Raw genomic sequence first — 20,203 nt, 5'->3', positions numbered from 1 at the left:
GAGGCTGCAGTCTGCATCCTCTCCTAACAAAATTCATCAAAATAAATGAGCTAGCCTCTGAAAGTTCTGCAGAATGACCATGAGCCACAGGAAGTTTTTGCTCACTTCCAAACCCAGAAACTAACAGCATTAGAGACTAAGCTGCAACAAAAGATGCCACTCTCCTTTGGTTTTAGTATTTCATTCTTAACCCACCTACAAACCCAGTGAAACTAAACTTTTCTGAATAGAAAAAATTGGTAGAGATGCGAGCCCATACCACATAGGAGTTCTTTTATTTCAAAAGAAAGTAGATTTCTGCGTAATTAGTAGGATTCATTTAGAAAGTGGAACATTTTCAAAGATGGATACTGAGATCAGGAAAAAAATGCAAAGCTGTGAAAAAAAGAACTTTTCTTCCCATTTAATAAACATTCTTCATTTATTAGTAGTAGTATACTCAACAGACTGCCTGAAGCAGAACATACCTTCTTATGCCAGCTTCTAATATATTAAATGAGGAGTAGTTACTGCAATTTCCATAATTAAAAAGATACTGCCTTAATGTAAAATTGGCAACTCTTTAAATAAAAAAAACTTATGCCTGAAAATACACCCAAAGTACCTTAAAGACAATTTCACCATGTGCTACAGTAAAAGATTTATTCAACTGTCAAGGAAAACCAGACTTACCTAAGATAAGTCTAATACAAGTCCACCCTGATATCAAGAAGAAGAAGAAACTCTCAGCTTTCTATGTACTATAAATATCAACTAAATAATCATACAATTTAGGTATTTTATTACAGATAGATTTTTATTTTATAGTATATTTCTGCACTTTAGATGGCCTGAACTAGCCACTTTTAGTAAATACCTCCTAGGAATTTTTTTTGTGCCATGCTCAATAATTTTGTGTTCAGTAACACCCATACCACCCATAAAGCTCAATAAATGCTTTGAAAATACATGTCCCCACACTTATTAACACTCTGTCATAAACAAAGTATTTGGAATTCAATGACCCCTTGGTTTTTGATTCATACATCTGGTTCCTGATTTTTCCTTTACTGTGATTTTATTGTTATTTCAATACAATTTATGGAGTGTTCCCCCTATTTTTTTTCCCAAAGCTTTATCTCTAAACTATTCTAGGTTTGCCCTTCTTTATTGATCCCATTACCAGTTACAAGCTGAAAGTGTCATCCAAGTTCTAACATGTGACAGGTAATAGATAAGGACAATGACCTTCTCATTTATCTTATTAATTTTGAGGGCATTCAGAATTCATCAAACAACACACTATGCTGATTGGGGTTAATGGTCTTTGCTATTTCTTGCTATTTCTTACTATTTCTGCTACTATGAAAAAAGTCTTAAATCCTATCAAACACTAACCAGAAAATATTTTCCTCACTTGTCAACACATCAAAACCAACCAATTCACGTGCTTTTCTCCTCTCCCCTGCCCAAGTCAAAAGAAAATAGCCTTGCAGCTATTTCTCTTTCATATGCTTAAGGCCACCTTAAGTGTTAGAAGATAACTGCTTTATAGTCACCCCCATACTACCTGTGAATTGCAGGAACTCTTTGCTCTTTAAAATTTAGTTCATTCATTAATGTCTCTCATTAGCGATGTGTGGGAACGTACAAATTTCCTTGCAAACGTTCATCTTTCAAATTACCCACCAGTTTCTCAGTTTGTGTATTCGCTAGTATTACATTAAAAGGTAAAAGATTATTAAATTGTTAGCTGAACATACTTGCCTTTTTTGTCTGATGAAAATGACTCTTAATAGTTGTGAATATATAATTTCAGGTAAATGCTAAACATGGTTGTCCAGCTTATGGCATTTTGTGGCTGAATCCAACATTGCTACTAGAGTATGTACATGTGAGGTGCCTGGCACTAGAACTGAGTTCAGAATCCAAACCATTTGAGGGTAAGGGCACTAGACAGGGAGGAAGGGAGTCTTGAGTCTGAGTCCATGGTGCCCAGGGTTATATTTGTGGATTTTTTAATAGATGATCATTTATGTAAGATAAGTAACAGTCAAAACACTCTGGAATTACAACCAGGACCGCCCCTTTCTAAATGATTGTCCTAAATGTTAGGTACACAAGCAGTGGTCTTGAAAAAGGGCAGCTCTTTTGACCCATGACATCCTGAACTTTTTGCCCTCTTCCCTCCGTCTTTCCACATGCCAGCTGACATTGCTGTCTATCGCTGGCTGATTTTCTCTGAGAAAACATATCCTTATGCTGACCTAAACATAGGAACTGTTTCCTGAGTTAACATGGTAACCACCAGACTGATGTAACTTTGAAGTTGTGCTGTTTTGTGTAGGAGGTTGGGCTAGATGGCCTCTAGAGGTCTCTTTCACATTATATATTTGCATGGTTCTAAGGTTACTTGAAAGAGGGACTGTAACTTCTTTTGTAGCTGTTTTAAGGCAACTGTAACTGTATGTGGGAAAGGTATTATTTCAGACTGTGCATATCAAATGGATCAGAGGGTTCTCACAGTTTTCTGGATCTCGGTGGGGCTTGGCTTCTTGCAGTTCATGGTGAGACTGTTCTGGTAGGTGTCAAAACTGTTGGTTTCAGCAGAGTAACCTACCAAGTTTAGAAACTTCCAAGGTCAATCCACCAGGAAGTGGGAGTTTGGGGGTTTATAGCTCTAGTCTAGAGAAATGAGACTTATCCAAATGCTGCCGACACCTTGGTTTCAATCAGCTTTACTTGCATTATAGGGCGTCAGTTCTTACACACTCAACACTTTTAACAAATTATTTGCAGAACAAATTACAATGCAGTCTGAAAACCTGTGTCTGCCTGTTTTCCCCCACTTATTAGCATCAAAAGAGGAATGTTGTTTTGGTTAATGATCTATTATTAACAAGAGTCATATGCTTCATTCTATGTTAGCATCAAGGCAGTAACAACAAAGAGATCACACAAAACATTGATTACTCAAAAGTGTAATTCATAGAATATACTGGATACTTTTTCCCAACTCAGCAAAATCAGGTAATCCATTTTTCAGAAGAGTAGATCTTGGGGGAAGGACATGGATTAATTAAGGATGCATCCAGGTTACATGCTTCAAAGCAGCTGGGCTTTCCGACTGCTCCATTTCTACCATATGTTGTGAAATCTTCTCAAAACACCGCGGCAGTTCAGATGCCTTAGCCCATTCAGCTGTCACAAAAAGAAGAGACTCTACTCTAAGGAAGGAATATTGTATCTTTCACAGTTGTGAAACTTATTACTTGGTGCAACAGAAGTAATTACAATGAAAATACTATGTTTTCTGCTGAAACTGAACAAAACAGTGGGCTCTGTTTTCTGCTTCCATGCACTTTGTATAGCTACTTGCTCTGGTGCAAAAGATACTACTCTCCAGTTTTGGTGACACTTTGCACAGGTTTAAATAGCTACCATGAGACCAGGGTATTTTTATTAGTTTTACCATGATTTCTCTGTTTTTCTTCTTTTCACACACAGTGTGCCACAATTTCTAAATGACAATGAAACTAAACACATTTATACTATTTCTATATTACATCTATATTAATTACAAGGTCTAATTATATAATGACAATTAAAGATTAAATTTTATTGCATTAGGCTGCTAAGTATTATTGTAGAGAAAAGGAATAATTCCTGAATAAACTGTCAAATGACAAATAATAGGAAAAAGAAGATTGTCACTATAGAGGAAATTTGAACTTTCCATACAATAACAAGGAAATGTTGGCTCTGCTTACCCCCCAATTTCATTATTATATGCAATGCCTTACTGTGTAATTGGAAGACATTAAAATTGTTTTCCTTTAATTCAGAATTTTCTGCTTCATGTCAGCTTGTGTTCCAAAATGAACAGCCTTGAAATGTTGTGTGTATGTGAGTTATTGCATGATGTAAACAGTGCAGTGTGTCAGCTGAATCAGACTGCTGAAAACGTATAGATCAATAACTGAGTTTATTTTTAGGTCTTATGTTGCCCCTCTCTGTTCTCAATGCTGCTAGTCATCTTTCAGCCTGAAAACCTGAAGGTCAGTTTGAAGTCATGATCATACAATAGTTCTTTTTATATCAACAGCTTTATTGGCCTTGTGGGGATACTGCTACTTATTTCTTAATCTTTTGCGGAACTGAATGGAGTGTGGCCAGATTACAAAAACATGCAGTGACACTGCAAGGTCTATCGCTTCATATGTGACCCCCCCACACCCCCCCTTCACTGACAGCTCTATTTTCAGAAGATTTGTGGGTGTTCAGCATGTCTGCAAAACAGATCATACTCTTCTGTGTATCCTGTCAAGGTACATGCTTATTATTTCATCAGCCATATGACCAGTTTGGGTATATATATTTCCTCCAGGTGGATAGATAATGAAACTGTTTTGAACAGTATTATTTGCAAGAAGTTTAAAGGCCAGAGAGTTTTACCTTCCTGTAATTCAGTTATTGAGACAAATCGTAAACAACAGATACATATTAAGTCTTTCAACCACATGCTATATCCCATCAGACTGATGAATTTCAAGGGGATGAATAAATCTCTGGACACTAGTGATCCAGAGAAACAAAACAGTTTTTCTTAAACAACACAGTAAAGAGATCAGTAATTTACCCTTTTATTAACTGGGACAGTTATTGTTTGTTGACAGTGTTAGATTATAGGTATTCAGGAATTTTCTCTTTTCTTTAAAAACAAGCATAGATACTGACTACACTAGTCTTCATGCTGCGCACAACTCTAGAGCCATACATCAGTGGGAACTGGATGTGTAAGAAGCTTTGCAATAAATCAGTATTCAAACAAAAGATAAAATCAGTTACTGTTGCGCTTTTGCACACTGGAATTTTAAGGCCAGACGTCACCTTTATGAATTCATAAAAAATGCTAAGGGACAGATGTCAAATTTTTGCCCTACTGCTTTCTTTAATAAAAGTCTACTTTTTGTGCCTCTAGGAAGACTTGTCTCTTTCTAACAATCAGTGCCAGGAGCCCAACTGAACCTGTCAGTGCAGAAGAGTGCAGAAATCAGACTGCACCCCTGAACAGACTGTCAAAAAAAAAAAAAGGAGTAATGGAAAAAAGTAAAGTGAGACTCCTCTAGAAGAAAGTGAGTTTAGCACATCTGGAAATTATGATGAGAAACATTAAGAATCCAAAATTTTTAGTAAAGTGGAATGGAAATGTAAATTTAATTTAGTGACAAATATATGCCGTGGAATATAACAATGCCAACTTATCAATAAGAAGCTACTGCTGAGCTCTTTCTCTGAGTAAAAGTCAATGTTATGGAGAAACAGGCATCCATTATACAAGGAGTTTTGATCAGTGAAGCCCCAGGTGAAAAACCAGGCAAAGCGATCAGAGAATCTACTTATTCAGGACCATCACGTGTGCAGCACTTCACTGCAAGCTATATTTTAAGGTAATTTTCATCTCTCCATAATGTCCTGGACATTCTTGCTAAGTAGTAAGACAGTATTGAAAGCTTCTTTGCAGTAGAATTTATGACACAGCTCTTCTTGAAGAGATTCATTTATTTGTATTATTTAAAAGATAAGATGTTATGGATTTTATGTATCAATTTACTAAATTCTGTACTGAAATCTTATTTCCTCCACCTGAATTTCAAAGTTTATATTTTTCACTCAAAGTATAAACCACTGTCCCACAACATCTTCTTTTCCTTCTCAAATTATTTTCTAAACTTTATTTTTCTGTCTTCTACTAATTTATTCCACTAAAATATTTCTACTAAATTATTTCACTCCTCTTTCAGTGCTTTCTTAAAGTGCATAACTTCCTCTAAACACAGTGGCCATGACTCTTTTATTTACTTTTTTCATTATTCTTCCTCTACCCTTTGAATATAGCTATGTGTTATCCCTTCCTTCCTTTTTCACTGTCTTCATGACCTGAATTACCTCTTCAGCTTGTGGATATTATAGAAGTCATACAGGTGTTATTTCTGGAAAGAACTTGTTATATCTTGTGATACCAATACTTGGTTTGATATTATTGATGCATGAGAGAGAATCCAGAGTGCAGTGATCCAACGGGGAAGCTCTCTGATATCTTACTGTGGTGCATAATAGAATCCATGTCCCTGTATTTTGAGTAGCACAGTGAGGAGCCACCATAGTGAAAATGTCAGGTTATAACAGCAGGACCAAATTTCTCAGCAAGACTGAGGAAAGGGAGAAAGATAATAAGGATTACAAAGGGAGAGATGGACGGATGAATGTTTGAATGGTGCAATATACATCTGGAAGTAGCCTTCCTTGTCATCAACTCCTGCAATCCCAGAAGCGTACATATTATCTATCCCATTACGACATTTTTTCAGTCTCTTTTTAACAACATTTAGAATTCCTGTCCTAACTTCTTTTATTAGAGGATTGTTTCAGAATGTCATGACTGATTAAGGGTGATCTTTAAACTTACCATGGCCATTTTATACTCATGAGCATATCCCTATCTCATCTAACGCTTCTACCATATTCTATCTCAACACTATACTCAAACATTCCAAAACCACTTTTGCACTATTCTGCAGATACAAAATGGATCTCTGGCCTATGAAAAGATTTGCAAAGAAATTTATAGGCAAACATGCAGTGGAACCTTCAAAGTGCTGACTCTTATGAAACACACTGAAATCACTGGGATTAGAAACATAAACAGGGCTAAAAGTAGCCACTTTAATTTTCTAACTGTCTATTTCTAATCTAATTCTTGAATAACTAGTTAACTAGATCTTTTACCAGTGTAATATTATAGACCGACATTTATTTATACCTCCTAGGAGTTTCTCTCTGTACCTAACTCTAGAGTTTAGGATGCAGCAGCAACTAAAACTTTGATAAGTGAATGTAATAAAAGAAAAAGCACCAGCTGCAGGGAATTATTTCCAATTATAATGAGTGATATGTCATCAAACTGCTATGCAAATTGTGCTCTGCAAATCGGTTGAGATCATTCTAGAAAAGGACATAAACCAATGTCAAATTAAATTGGAAGGCTTTTGCAAAGTATAAAGATTTTATAGAGCACTTCAGATTTAATTTTGTGTTTAGTTGCTATCAATTTTCCTGGAAAGTTTAGCTGATCCAAGCCATTTACATGGGATTTTTCATAATATATAAATTATTTGGAGAATAAGCACATATTTTTTAAAAAATTCCTGCATCACCCCCCATAACAGTGTCACTAGTACACAGAAACTCAGCACCCTGGCAATAATTAGCCAGTCAGAATTTAAAAAAAAAAAAAATCAAAAAAATCTATCTTGCCTCACGCTTACATAACTCATAAAAACTGGTAATTTTTATATAACCTGACTTTTTGCTATATTAGCTGTGAAAAGATTTCTATGTATAACTACTATGAATAATTTAAAAGATATCAAAATGGATCCAGAAGAGATTAAATCTTTCACAATTGACCAGAGAAGAAAGGACAATGGTTGCAGATTCAAGTTAGCTATCAACAACTAAATATGTGAAAGATAAAAATCCAATTACTTTTTAGGTACTAACTGATCTCAAAATAGAACTGATAGAACCTTTATCTCTATTTCTCTAGGAGAGCGTACAATACATTTCTTTATATATCTGTCAAAGGGAGTAGGAGAACGGACAATATCTGGCACAGCACCAATGTAGAGAAGCTGCAGTCTGGTCTCTAGAAGGCAGGTCTGGAGTTAGGGACTAGTTTAGAGATGGACTTCTCAGTGCCGGGTTAATGGTCGGACTCGAGGATCTTAAAGGTCTTTTCCAACCTAAACAATTCTATCATTCTATGATTCTAAGTAAAAAGCTACTCTTGGTAATAGATATTCTTATGGAATATCTATTGGCATTCTGATACAAAGCACTTCTAACCTCTGTCAGTGTATGGGCATTTAAGGGCCTACTCTCTGCTTACTAACATTGTAAAAGTTATTTGGGATACTATCATCTCTTGATTTTTTTCCCAGTACACATTGGTAGCCTGTCCTAGTCAATCTCCAAATGAGACAATAACACAAATGTAATAATTATACTGAATTTAGGTGAAAAATTCTGTTTACTTCAGAGGGCACTGAAGTCAAGCACTATTTGTCTTACAGTGAAGGAGTATGCTAGCTTGAATTATTTTCAGCTTTGTTTCAATTTTAAACCTCATTCACAAGTCTGACAGAATACATCATACATCCAGTCCAAAGGTATCTGCTTTTCATTTTGACAGCCTTTTTGATATCAAAAACTGTATGGAAAAGACAAAGCATTATGAAAAGCCAAAGAACTAGATGATAAATTGCAAGATGTAATTATGATGCTTAGACCAGTGGCACAATCACTTACCATTTTTTATCATGTTGTGCCTTACACTAATCAGCAATTCATAATGCTGAGAAAAATTAAGAATGAAACTAAAATTTATGAATGACAGTAATCACTGAAATTAATGGAATTATTTGGGGCACTTGGTGTATACCATGCTTTCTTTTCCATTAAAAAATAGAGACCTGAAAAGTTTTGTTTCTTAGAAGTATCATCTAATTCTGCAAATTACCTCGTGCAAGCGAATTGAAGGTAAATTAATTAAAGGCTCATAGCCTTCAAATTATCTTGGAGATAGTCAAATCATTCATGGAAAGAGTAACAATCTATTGAATAAATTGATAATGAGCTCCACAAAATTGAAAATGAACTAAAATAATGTGTATTACCTTACCTGGGTAACCTTCTCTGTTACGTTGTGCGTTCGATCTTTCACCTTAGGTGCAATAATTGCTTTCTCTGAAGAAGGAGGAGATGAAGATTTTTTTTCACTTTTGATATCTGAAAAGTTCAGTGTGAGTTGAGGAATTTTGTTGATTGTACTGTATTTGTTGAGATTTGAATCTGATGTGGATCCCAACAGACTGGACTTGATATGATTGAAAGGCCCTGAAAAATCAGAACACATATTTAGAATTTGATAAATGCAGAAAAATAAATTACCATTAATGTTTCAGTGTGGTATGTTAAGAGGGTAGTTAAAAATATTTTTTTTTATACTACTTGTTAATAGTAAAAAAGATCTACATTTTAAAAATAACTCTATTGCTAATGAAATTCTAATCTAGTACTGGCTATAAATATGACATTTCCTTCACATATAGCCCTCAATATTTTTTTATAAGATACATGGATTACAAAGTATCTGCATCTATCCTTACTTGTTTTCATGTTACTCAAAATGCTGATGTGCTCTTACTGTAATTCTGACCGAATATAAGGACTATATTCTCATTTGTTTATAAGAGCGGAAATAGGACACATGATTATATAAGAGTGCCTGGAATTAGTAAAGACTCTATTATCACATCTGTACCTTGCTTGTGCTCACATGATAGTTCAAAGGAACTGGAAAATTGAGTGGACTCACAAAATAAGTTTCTTCAGTTGTCATTGCTAACAAAATGTTAAAAACTATAGGGATGCATGTTTAGCATATTAATGGACTATATATAAACTCTATATGGTATTTTAGTGCATCATGGTAGATAAAAATGAAGGAGTTTGCATATTTTGTGAGACACATATCCTTTATCATTATTCTTTTCATATTGGACAGAATTATTTGTATCAGGAAGCAATATATTAGTATACTTCTTTTGTACTGTTGTCAGAAGGCTGGTCAGGAAGTCAAAAGTATTCATTGCAAATAAAATTTGCTTTTGAGAATAATACTGGAAAAAAGAACTATAAAGATGTTTAGACAGTGAGAGCTACATACAGTTAGGGATTTAAGAAAAAATCCAGGTCTTGTAGTCAGTAGCAATGTACCTAAAGTGTGGGATTGAAGGGCATTTCTCAGCTCCACGTGAAAACCTTATTGCATCTTAATTCTATTATGGGCAACAATGTGATGCTTATCTCTTCTATTGCTTTTGAGGGTTTTTTTTTGACTTCCTGTGAGGAAAACAAGAATATGTATGATGAATCAGGAACAGTCAATGGGATAGGATTAGGCCTATGGGGTAATTTGCAAAGTCAACAGTGGAACAGTTGATTTGTATTTGCAATGTGTGAATGAATGAAATTCGAAGCAACCAGCTGCCTGGAGATAGCTGGGGAAAAATGCTTCAGGCTGTGCTGATTTCTGTTTTTTTTGGTAAAATTCTTTAAATAAGGGCTTTGAGCTCTTGCTGAAGAATCAGACTTCTTTCACATCATCTGTATGACTCTATTAAAAAGTAGTGTTTAAAATATATCAGGGCTCGCAGTCTTCTCAAAAATCCATGAGGTGACTAATCTGGCTGGCATGTAGTACATATATATGGTCAGACTGCAAATTTTCAGCTCTACTTTTCTATTATAGCAGTAATTTCTGAGTATTTAGTAGGTTTAGACATAAGCAGGGTATCAAGTTAGAGTCATTTGTCAGATGAACAAGATTCTTGGTACCTTAGGAATTCTAAAAGTAAGAGGAAACTAAGATAGCTTAGGCAAATCCATGATTAGGTAGTAGATGAGATTTTATTTTATTAGTAACTTTATAGATGCCTAAATTGCATTGAACTTTTGTTTTGTGGGATTTAGATCTTTTATTGCTTCTATTCAAAAGGGGATTATTCTCCCCTTTCTACCTAATACTCATGCCCTAGAGCATGATATTAGACTTAAGTTCATTGCACATGAGAATAAAACCTTGCTTTTTTTCCCTCTCCTTCTTTTGCTTTAGAAAGTGGTGAAATGTATAATGCACCTTATTGATAATGTTAATTAATGGAAAGACTGTATTAGCTTAAGTACAGCCCAGACTGACAGCAATTGAGCTGATACTTGACAACTAGTGGAACGTTGCTATACTCTCATAGCAGCAGGAAGAAAAAGAGGGCCATAACAAATAACAATCACAATTGACACTAATTGGCACCCTGATTGACAGTTTCAACAGAGAGGCCAAGAGTTGAATAAGCAGGGTGAATGATGTGCTTCTGCCTACCCTACAAAGGAGAATCTTTCAGGTTAAGTCTGAGCTCCACATTTTTATCGTAGAATTCCATTGTCCCTGCTTACACTGTGCATTGAGAGATGATTTCACTCTCCTGAGCTGCCAATCCATCATCTTTCACCAGCAGTAAATACATTTATAAAAGTTATTGTATAGAACAAAAACTGCATGTTTTTTCTCCCAAGACTTTGCCAACATACACATGAAGCAAATGGAATGATTTTGTAGTCCACAAATCGCTTTACAGAATCTAGGTCATGCACTGCATGCAGTTTAGAGAGATTTTACCAGGTACACACACTTTTTGCATCATGCATGAAGTCACAAACCAGTTCTCCGACATGGCTACAAATATGACAATTAAACTGAACACTTTAGTATGTGTTCTCAGAAATGGAGGAAGTCACTTATGAATTATGTTAAAGTTGCTTCTAAAAGGCGTAGCTCAGTGCTGGTGAAAAGAAACAGTTTCGTAACTGCACTAAATATTATTTAAACATGGAATTGGCAATGAAGTTCATGCATGCACATTTTAATGCTACAGGAAGCTTGAAACCATACCCCCTGCCATCCAGGAACGTGAAACTAGTTTTAAAGAGACAAAAGAGGAATAAATGAAGATACTTCCACGAGGGTCCTGATTACCAATTATGTAATTTTTACAATAGTTAGCTGATAACTAAGCACCTTGTAACAACAGATTGTTTGGTAATGTCCCCATACTTCCTTTTCATCCAGGTAAAACCCCTGGTAGCTTCAATAGAAGTTTTGCCTGCTCGAAGACAATAGCACTGAGTTAAGTAACTATAATATGTTCTACCTCCCTCCCTTCCTTTTTGAACTCACACACAGTTAAGTCAAAGGACCATTTAACTATGCCTTCACTTTTTTCAGTGATTGATAGTTAGTGCTTTGAGACAATAGTTATGGGAATAACTACATGTTTAACAAATATAATTTAAGTAATGCACCTAGCCCTAGAGAGGCTGGCATGAGAATATTGCATTTGAACATTTCATACAGTAGGCAAAGTAACATTCCAAAAAGTGTGGCTGATTGAAACACTGGAAGGTACGGTCTGGATGTATACTTTACCTTTGACATTGCGACCATTGTCTGGTTTTCAGCATAATAAAAGTGAAGAAAAAAGAGAAAAAAAAGACAACTAAAATCTACACCAGAAAAGCAGAAAATATTGCTTCAGAGTGTGTACAGTTTGAATTGAAATATTGTTGCACCTCCTTGATTATATTACATCGACTTTTAGTGAAGATGAAGTCACTTTGACAATTGAGAGATAATCGGTAAAAGTGTTGGGAGTAGATCATCAGGCAGTAGGGCTGGCTTTAGCTAACTAGTCTTCACAGTAACATGGTAAAATCCTTTCTCCATAAGTCTGGCAGTGGGTTGGAGGTCAGAAGTGCCAACCCAAGAGGAAGTAATTAGTCCCAAGTAATTAAGAGAAGCTGAGGCATCAACAGCAGTGATGCAGGCTGGCTTGGCTGCATGAGGAACGAGGCTGTGCAGGTGGCCCAACAGTGACCCCCAGGCCCCATACCCATCTAGACTCACAGGAGGAAAAGTTTTTACCATGGCAGCAAGTTAAGCGGTGCCATTCTAAGTGCTGGAGAAAGACACTCCTTGATGCTTTCTTCAGTTCTTAGGTGCCTTTCTGCAAGGAAACAGTGGCAAAGCTTTCTGTCCTCACCGGCACACCTGCTCCTGAATCCTCTCATGAGATCAAACTTTTTCTGGGAGAATATTATTATTGCCGTTGTAATTATTATTTTAAAGAAGCCACACAGGTGGATAGGTGGATGCCACCCCAGTTCATGTGATTACATGACCCGTAGACTGCCCTCCGCTTGTGTTGTGACCCCTGCCAGCTGCTGTGACCAGGTTACCAGCTTTCAGAGGTGCCTTGGGCTCTCATGGATGGTCACCTGCACTGTCCCAGGCTGACAGGCTGAGGTGTCTCTGTCCCAGCTGCCTCGCAGCAGCCCTGTCCCTGAGGAGAGCATGTTCAGCCCTGCTCCCCTTCTGCTGAGGGGGCATCAAAGGTGGCATCACACCTTCTGCCCCTCCAGCTTTTCCTCAGCCTCCCAAGGACTAGGGACCATGGGACACTGAGCTGGGCCCTCTGGACCAGGGGTGTGGGAGAGTGTTTAGTTCCTCTCAGCCTGATGCCTTCCTGTGCCAGGCATCTGTAGCAGTACTGCAGATTAGGCCGAGTTAGACCCAAAAGTCTGCTGCTGCTTCAGAAGGCTGCAGGGATCTTACTGAGGTCACTTGCTGAAGACAGTAAAATTTCTGAAGAGTCCCTGTGAACCTGGGCAAAATCTGGATTGCTGGTGTTTCAGGTGAGATGGGCTTGGCTGCAGTTTGAGTGGTGAGTGGAAGACACAGTTCAAACCCTGTTGCTTTTGCTGTCATATAGGGAAATTTAGAATGGAATTCAATCAAGTACACTCAAATGCATTTAAAATTCTAAACTGTCATTTTTACTCTAATACCTTTTGGCATATAATGGCCACAGTGACGATAATTTTAAAGTGATAGGCAACTAGGCTACATAAATTAATTTAACACATGAAATCATTCATATTCTCAGTTGCATGATCTTAAAATTTGACTGAGGGTAAATTACTATAGTTAGTATTAAGCTAAATAATGCTATTATCTTCTTTCAGAATTCTGTTATACTGATTCAGTATCATTTGAACTGGAAAAGGCAGGAAAAAATTGAATCCTGACTTGCATTTTCAGATAGACTAGTAGTTTTCAAATGATTTGGGAAAATTCAGAATTATTAGGATCAATAAACAAATTAAAAATGGAATGGGAAATATATTGAACCCTACACTTCCTTGATTAATAGTTTACAAATTAGAGGACTGGGTAATCACCAAGCATATGAAGTTCAATAAGGGAAAGTGCTGGATTCTGCAGCTGGAATAGTGCAACCCTGGATGAACGTATAGACTGGGGAATGAGATGCTGGAAAGCCGTGCTGCAGAAAGAGGCCTGGGGGTCCTGGTCTGGTCGATGGCAAGTTGAATATGAGTCAGCAGTGCCCTGGCAGCCAGGAGGGCCAACCGTGTCCTGGGGGCATCAGGCAAAGCATCACCAACTGGTCATGGGAGGGGATTGTCCTGCTCTGCTCTGCACTGGTGCAGCCTCACCTTGAATATTGTGTGCAGTTTTGGGCACCACAATATAGGAAAGATATTAAGTCATTAGAGTGTCCAAAGGAGGGCAACAAAGTTGGTGAAGGGCCTTGAGAGGAAGCTGTGTGAGGAGTGGCTGAGGTCACTTGGTTTGTTCAGCCTGGAGGAGACTGAGGGGAAACCTCATTGCAGTTACAACTTCCTTGTGAGGGGAAGAGGGGGTGCCGACACTGATCTTTGTGGTGACCAGTGACAGGACCTGAGGGAGTGGTCTAAAGTTGTGTCACAGGAGGTTTAGGTTGGATATTAGAAAGAGATTCTTCACCCAGAGGGTGATTGAGCACTGGAACAGACTCCCTGGGGAAGCGGTCACAGCACCAAGGCTGAAAAATTCAAGAAGCATTTGGATGATACTCTCAGGCACATGATCCTGTCTTGGGGATGCTCCTGTGCAGGACCAGGATTTGGACTTGAGGATCCTTATGCCTTCCAACTCAGTATATTCTAAGATTCTGTGATTCTGTGACTGTACTTATACTTAGGGCTTTACATTCCCTCTGATCAAAATATGTGAGCTCAGAGAAGATAGGTGAATCCTGACTGCCTGACTTGCATGGATAATTTTATAGCAATAATAGGGTTTTATTGCTCACAGTTGAGTAAGGTAATTAGGACTTGCAGGACAAATGTAAGCATATTTTCAGCATAGGTTATCCAATTCTAAGATGCTTGTAAACAGATGGCATCAAGAATGGTTACTAATTCTAATGCAAATCTGAGAGCCATCCTCTATTCTGCTGTGTTTTTCTTGAATGAACACATACGACCTAAACTTAGGGCCAGATTCTCTACTATTTTGTAGCTTATGCAGAGTGAAAACAGAGTGAGTGTTTTATCTATTTACACTGTAAATGAACACATTATGTGAGAGGTCATAGGAATTCAACTGGATTATTGACTTCTCATAGTAAAATTTATTTTCCTTTGTATTTAATGTTTGAAAGCTGTTATTTGGTGAAATGGAGATATAAATTTTTGCTCCTCCATGCTGCAAGTATTAAATTATATGATGATTTCTGCATGAACTTTCTACCACTGTAATCAAAGACACTTGAGAGTGAAACAACCAGTTTGGAAGTACTTTAATGTTCTGAAAATAGAAATTGACAAAACAGATATTTTTAAATGTGTTTTGTTTGAAAGGTGAATTTAAACATGTGGGGAAGTTGAAACAAAAATGAGGCTTATGAAATAGGTTGAAAGGACACGCTGAAGTTCAGTCTTGGAGATTTTTGCCCCACATCCTGATTTTAAAATCTTTTCTTAAAGCAAACATGGAATAAACAAAATGGTTTGGTTTAGTATGGATTTCATTGAATTTTCAAGTTCATTTGAAGTGAAAAAAAAAAATCATAGTCCAAAAGGAACAGAAATGAGAAAGGAAGTACTTACATAAGTATATGTAATACAGGAAGAGTAACTGGAAGGAATAATTAGTTCTGCTATTCTACAAGTTAAACTGGGTGTCAGAGGAAGATTCAGACTTATATTTTAGGAGGTGTACAGAAGCAAAGCGTTCCTGATGTGGGCCTTCCATAAGGCAGGAGAACTGAAAGGGATTTTACACTTGTGGTCAATGAATAGCAGAAAAAGAAGCCATTGCTGAAAATGAAAATTCATTTTCCTGCTAATTTATGAATCTGTACACAGTCTTCCTTTATATATGTTTTTGAAATCTTAAAATATTCCCCATACATTCCTTGTCATCTAGCTTGAATAAAAAGGTGTGCAATTCATTAGACCATCAATAGCTGTGAAAGTACTGTATACCTGACACTTTTCTTTGAAAGCGACTTTTCAAGGGACCTCTCAATTCACCAGGCTTTCAAATCTCTATTTGCTAAGCTCTTTCTCAAGTTTCTCAAACTCCCTGTCTTCAAGAAGAAATCATGGACTGCACTCCATAGATTTAGGAGAGACAGTAGAAAAAGAAGACGGGGAAACATCTTGGTAAATTTTGCTGGTTGCAAGAATATGCTAGCGCAAGGAGAAAATCACACTGCAATGAATTTTACGCTAAGCATTTCACCATTTCACTGAATATTTCATTAATCATTACACAAAGCATTTCAATGGAGTTGCTGAGGATATTTTCTCCAATGTGAAAGAAAAAGTATGTCTTGGTGGTAGACCAGTGAATACACAATGTGCACATTACAGATTTAAGAAAAATAAACTGATCAGTCTCTGAAGGATTTCATACAGTCAAAGATAATCTAATATATGTGAGTATAGGACAGAATGGTACATGCAATTATAAGTTGATCACCTGATTTTTTTTCCCCTCCAAATACCAATATTAGCTTTAGGAATGTTAGGCCCAAATTTGCTATAGCCCTATAAAGAAGAGCAAACCCATAATTCCATTAGTCTCCTTAGAAATAAAAAAACAATATTTAGTATAAATTATCCTGGCATATTTGGGACCTTAATATTTTCAGTACCCCTTTGAATGTAAACAGCTGATTATATTCAATTTTTTTAACAAAATGATGATTATTACTATGAAAAATTGAAATAATTCCTTTTTTAGTACATCAAAGAATAATGATTGACTTTACACCATACCTTCACTTGCGTGACGGTCCCTAAAAATGTTCTTGGGATGGACGGTAAAGCCTTCTATGTCGTGTACTGAAGATGCTCTCCGTATACTACAAATGCTTTCCTTTGATCTGGAATGCGTTAGTGGATTGCTTGTCTGTATCATGTCAGGGTAAAGTCTGTCCCATTGTTGTTTAGGTGATGAATGGTCAAGAGGTCCTGATATATTAACCAAAGGTGAACATTTACTGGGTTGAATCAGTGCTTTTGTATCATCCACTTCTGAAGGACTACAGCTTTCTTTCGTAGGTGATTTAAAGTGCTTCATTGCCACTGAGTCATCGCTGTGCTTAGAGGAATCAATTATCACTGCATCAGGGTCTTCCTGTGGCAAGGACTGCTTTCTGTATGTTAAAAGTCTCAATCCAGGTAACCGAAACCCAAAAAGTCTGCCTACATGTAAATATATAAGAAAGAAGAAAATATTAGCCGTTAGTGTCTTGTCGTGAAAATCTGCTTTTTTCACTTACAATGACAATAGCTATAAATATTTGACCTATTTCTAATAAATTACAATGCTTATTAATGGAATATGTAAATATGAAAACATAACACAGCTCTAAGTTTGTTAAAATTGTGATATTAAAGGATTTCATAATTCAGTCAGAACTAAGTTTCTCAGCTTAGAACAAGGACAGCAGCATTAATTCTACAGCCTATTTTAAAAGATATAAGGTTATCTGTTCTGATGGTAATTTCTAAATTAATAACCTATGTGTCTATAAAAGACTTCTAGAACATGCCGAACTACTTTGGTTGGTAGCTGTTATCCTGAAATAGATATTTGTGGATTCTATTATTAGTGGAACTCCATGTGCTTATGAGTGTACTGCTGATATATGGATTTATTTACTACAAATTAAACAGGACGATACAAGTGCTAATAGTTATGGAAAGAAAATAAGTTGTGTATTGGTTTTGCCAAAATCCTAGATGAGACAATTTAATGAGTTTAAACTGAAAAGGAAAGGAACACAGAGGAAGAAGAAGGAGCAACACAGCTCTCAGGTCTCAGTTGCATCTACACAATACAGTTATCATTTACATTTGAATGGGTTGGGCTGAGTTGGACTTGGAAGCCGAATGGCAGGCTAGGCTGTTCTGAGGGTGTGGAAAACTAACAGTTTTGTGTAATGGTAAGAAATATCAGTAGCTGACAGGAAGAGTAAAATATTGTGCATACAAAGATTTATATATAAGAACTGTAAAATCTACAGACTATCCTTCTAAAAGACCCAAATAACAAATATTGTAAGATTTTGTGTAAAACAACTCAGAGATGGAGGCAAAGGGATTTCAGATGTACAGAAAACATATTAAACAGTTTAGAAAAAGAAATGCTAAAAAAGATTAATAGAATTATTGAAATAATTGAAATGATCAGATATCATTGAGTAAACAGCCTGACATTAAATAACTTCTTGTCTCTCACCACTTTGTTACATGAGTACTTTAAACAGTGAATCAATAGTTACTGATTTCTTGGAGGACATCTCAAAATATCTTGTTATTCTCTATTACTGGCATAAGAAATTCTGTTTGGAATAAGATTTCATTTTTTTTCAGTCATTTTTAATTGGCAATATTTGTAGCTATCTAACATTTATAAATATTTAGCACTGAAATGTATCATTTCATACTGAAATATTTTGAAATAATCTTTCTTTGATGCCTATGACTGACAGTAATTGTGTAGAGCGACTGATGACGCAGCTTAATCATTCAATGCTTTAAAATGAGTGTCCTATATATTTAGTATTGAATATAGAATTGTATTTTGAATTCCAAATAAATGAAGGTGAGAGTACCCTACTCTTCTTAAAGGAAAACCTGTCTAAGAGCTAAAGTTGCTATACTACGACACCACAGGTCCATCTAGCACACTGTTGGACCTCTGATATTTCCAGTAGTAGATATGTGAAGAAAGAGATTAAGATTGTGTTATTTCTCTCAGTAAATTTACTCAGTTTCTGGATACCTGAATTTCTGAAACTTTCTGAACTAGAGATTGTATTCAAACCACAAACTGAATGTTTGGTGTACCTTTCTTCCAGGAATTTGTCTCAGTGCTTTTAAAAGATGGTTGTACTTTGATCTGCAAAGCATCCTATAGGAAACAGGTTTGTAATTTTAGCATACATCTGTGAAAAAGTACTTCCCCTTACTTGCTAAGTAAGTATATAAGTACTTCCCCTAACTTGTGTCTGTGGGGAGGGTGCTATGAAAAATAGCTAATACCTTCCTTTTCATACAGCTGCTGCATTCTTCTTTGTATACCTCTTTTGCAAGCTGAAGAATGCTAGTGTGACTGCATTGTGTAGCTCTCATCATCCTTTCACTCTTAGTTACTTTTTATTTCTAATGTAATAATTTTTAACAATGGTCTGAGCTATTCTCAGACTTAGAGATCAATGAAGTGGCATAATGGCTTTTTGTTTTAATCATAGTTCCCTTGTTTACAACTGCCAATATTTTATTATCTTTGTGAGTTATTTTCCTAGCTGTGCTAATGTAAGATATTTTTACAGCAGCTGAAAGATTTCTTTGTTGACTGGTAATAGATAATTTAGTCTCTACTATTATGTCTGTAAAAAATTTCATTTGCTGTTTTATCACTTGGCCACTCAGTATCCTAGCATAAGTCTGTGGATCTCGTCTAATAGTCTGAAAAATTTTGTGACTTATACAAACATTCTGACCTCATTGTTTGTATCTTTTTTATCCAAGGACTTGAAAATGTATTATAAAATAAAGAACCTACCAGAGTCTACTGATAACATCTCAGTATTTAGAAATCTGGTGATTTATTTTCAACTTTTTTTCCCTACTTTAAAATATAGATCCATGTAATGATCTTCCTTTTTTTTTTCCTTGACAATTTTTGGAAAAGTTTGCTGAATTCCAAATTGAATTCCATTGAATCTATTACTCTGATGCATATACACACAAAACAGTAAAATAGACAGAAAACTTTGTTGCATAAACCAGAGTCATGCATGTTTAAAACAGCAACTAGAGGTGCCAATTTTCAGTCTACACAGTGATATTCAGCAGAGTGCACCTTGGGAACTTGTATATTTCTTCTGACTTACTAAGTATACTTGTACAAACAGCTACAAGTTGAAATTAGCAAAGTATGTAAATAATTATTTTATTATTTTTAAATAATGTGTAGAATTGACCTGTAAAGCAGCTTATACATAAATATTGAAAGCTTATTGCATCCAAAATGAAACTAATCTTTTAAAATATTAGCCTTTTAAAAAAATCTCTTTTTAATCAATTACATTGAAATTTTTAAAAATACCATTCATAAGGGTTTCTGGCATTTGATACTGTTAAAGACGTTTTGTTGGCACCCTATTTTAGTCATATTCATGGT

The 20,203-nt window shown here is 36.0% G+C and overlaps 1 protein-coding gene across 2 annotated transcripts in view; it reads right to left on the bottom strand.

The window, feature by feature from the left end:
- KCNH7 (potassium voltage-gated channel subfamily H member 7) overlaps positions 1-20,203 on the bottom strand; it is a 223,188-nt gene that overhangs the window by 61,478 nt on the left and 141,507 nt on the right. The window contains exons 4-6 of one of the 2 annotated variants that reach the window (XM_017836297.1): positions 16,786-17,214; positions 11,552-11,575; positions 8,723-8,937 (exon numbers count right to left, since the gene is read on the bottom strand). In XM_017836297.1, coding sequence (XP_017691786.1) covers positions 8,723-8,937; positions 11,552-11,575; positions 16,786-17,214 — 668 coding nt within the window. The remainder of the gene's footprint in view (positions 1-8,722; positions 8,938-11,551; positions 11,576-16,785; positions 17,215-20,203) is intronic. The other variant, XM_017836298.1, reaches the window with a different exon arrangement.

This window comes from Lepidothrix coronata, unplaced genomic scaffold (genome assembly GCF_001604755.1).
Source record: "Lepidothrix coronata isolate B3197 unplaced genomic scaffold, Lepidothrix_coronata-1.0 Scaffold274, whole genome shotgun sequence".
Lineage (NCBI taxonomy): Eukaryota > Metazoa > Chordata > Aves > Passeriformes > Pipridae > Lepidothrix > Lepidothrix coronata.
This window is presented reverse-complemented; position numbering and strand designations above follow the sequence as displayed.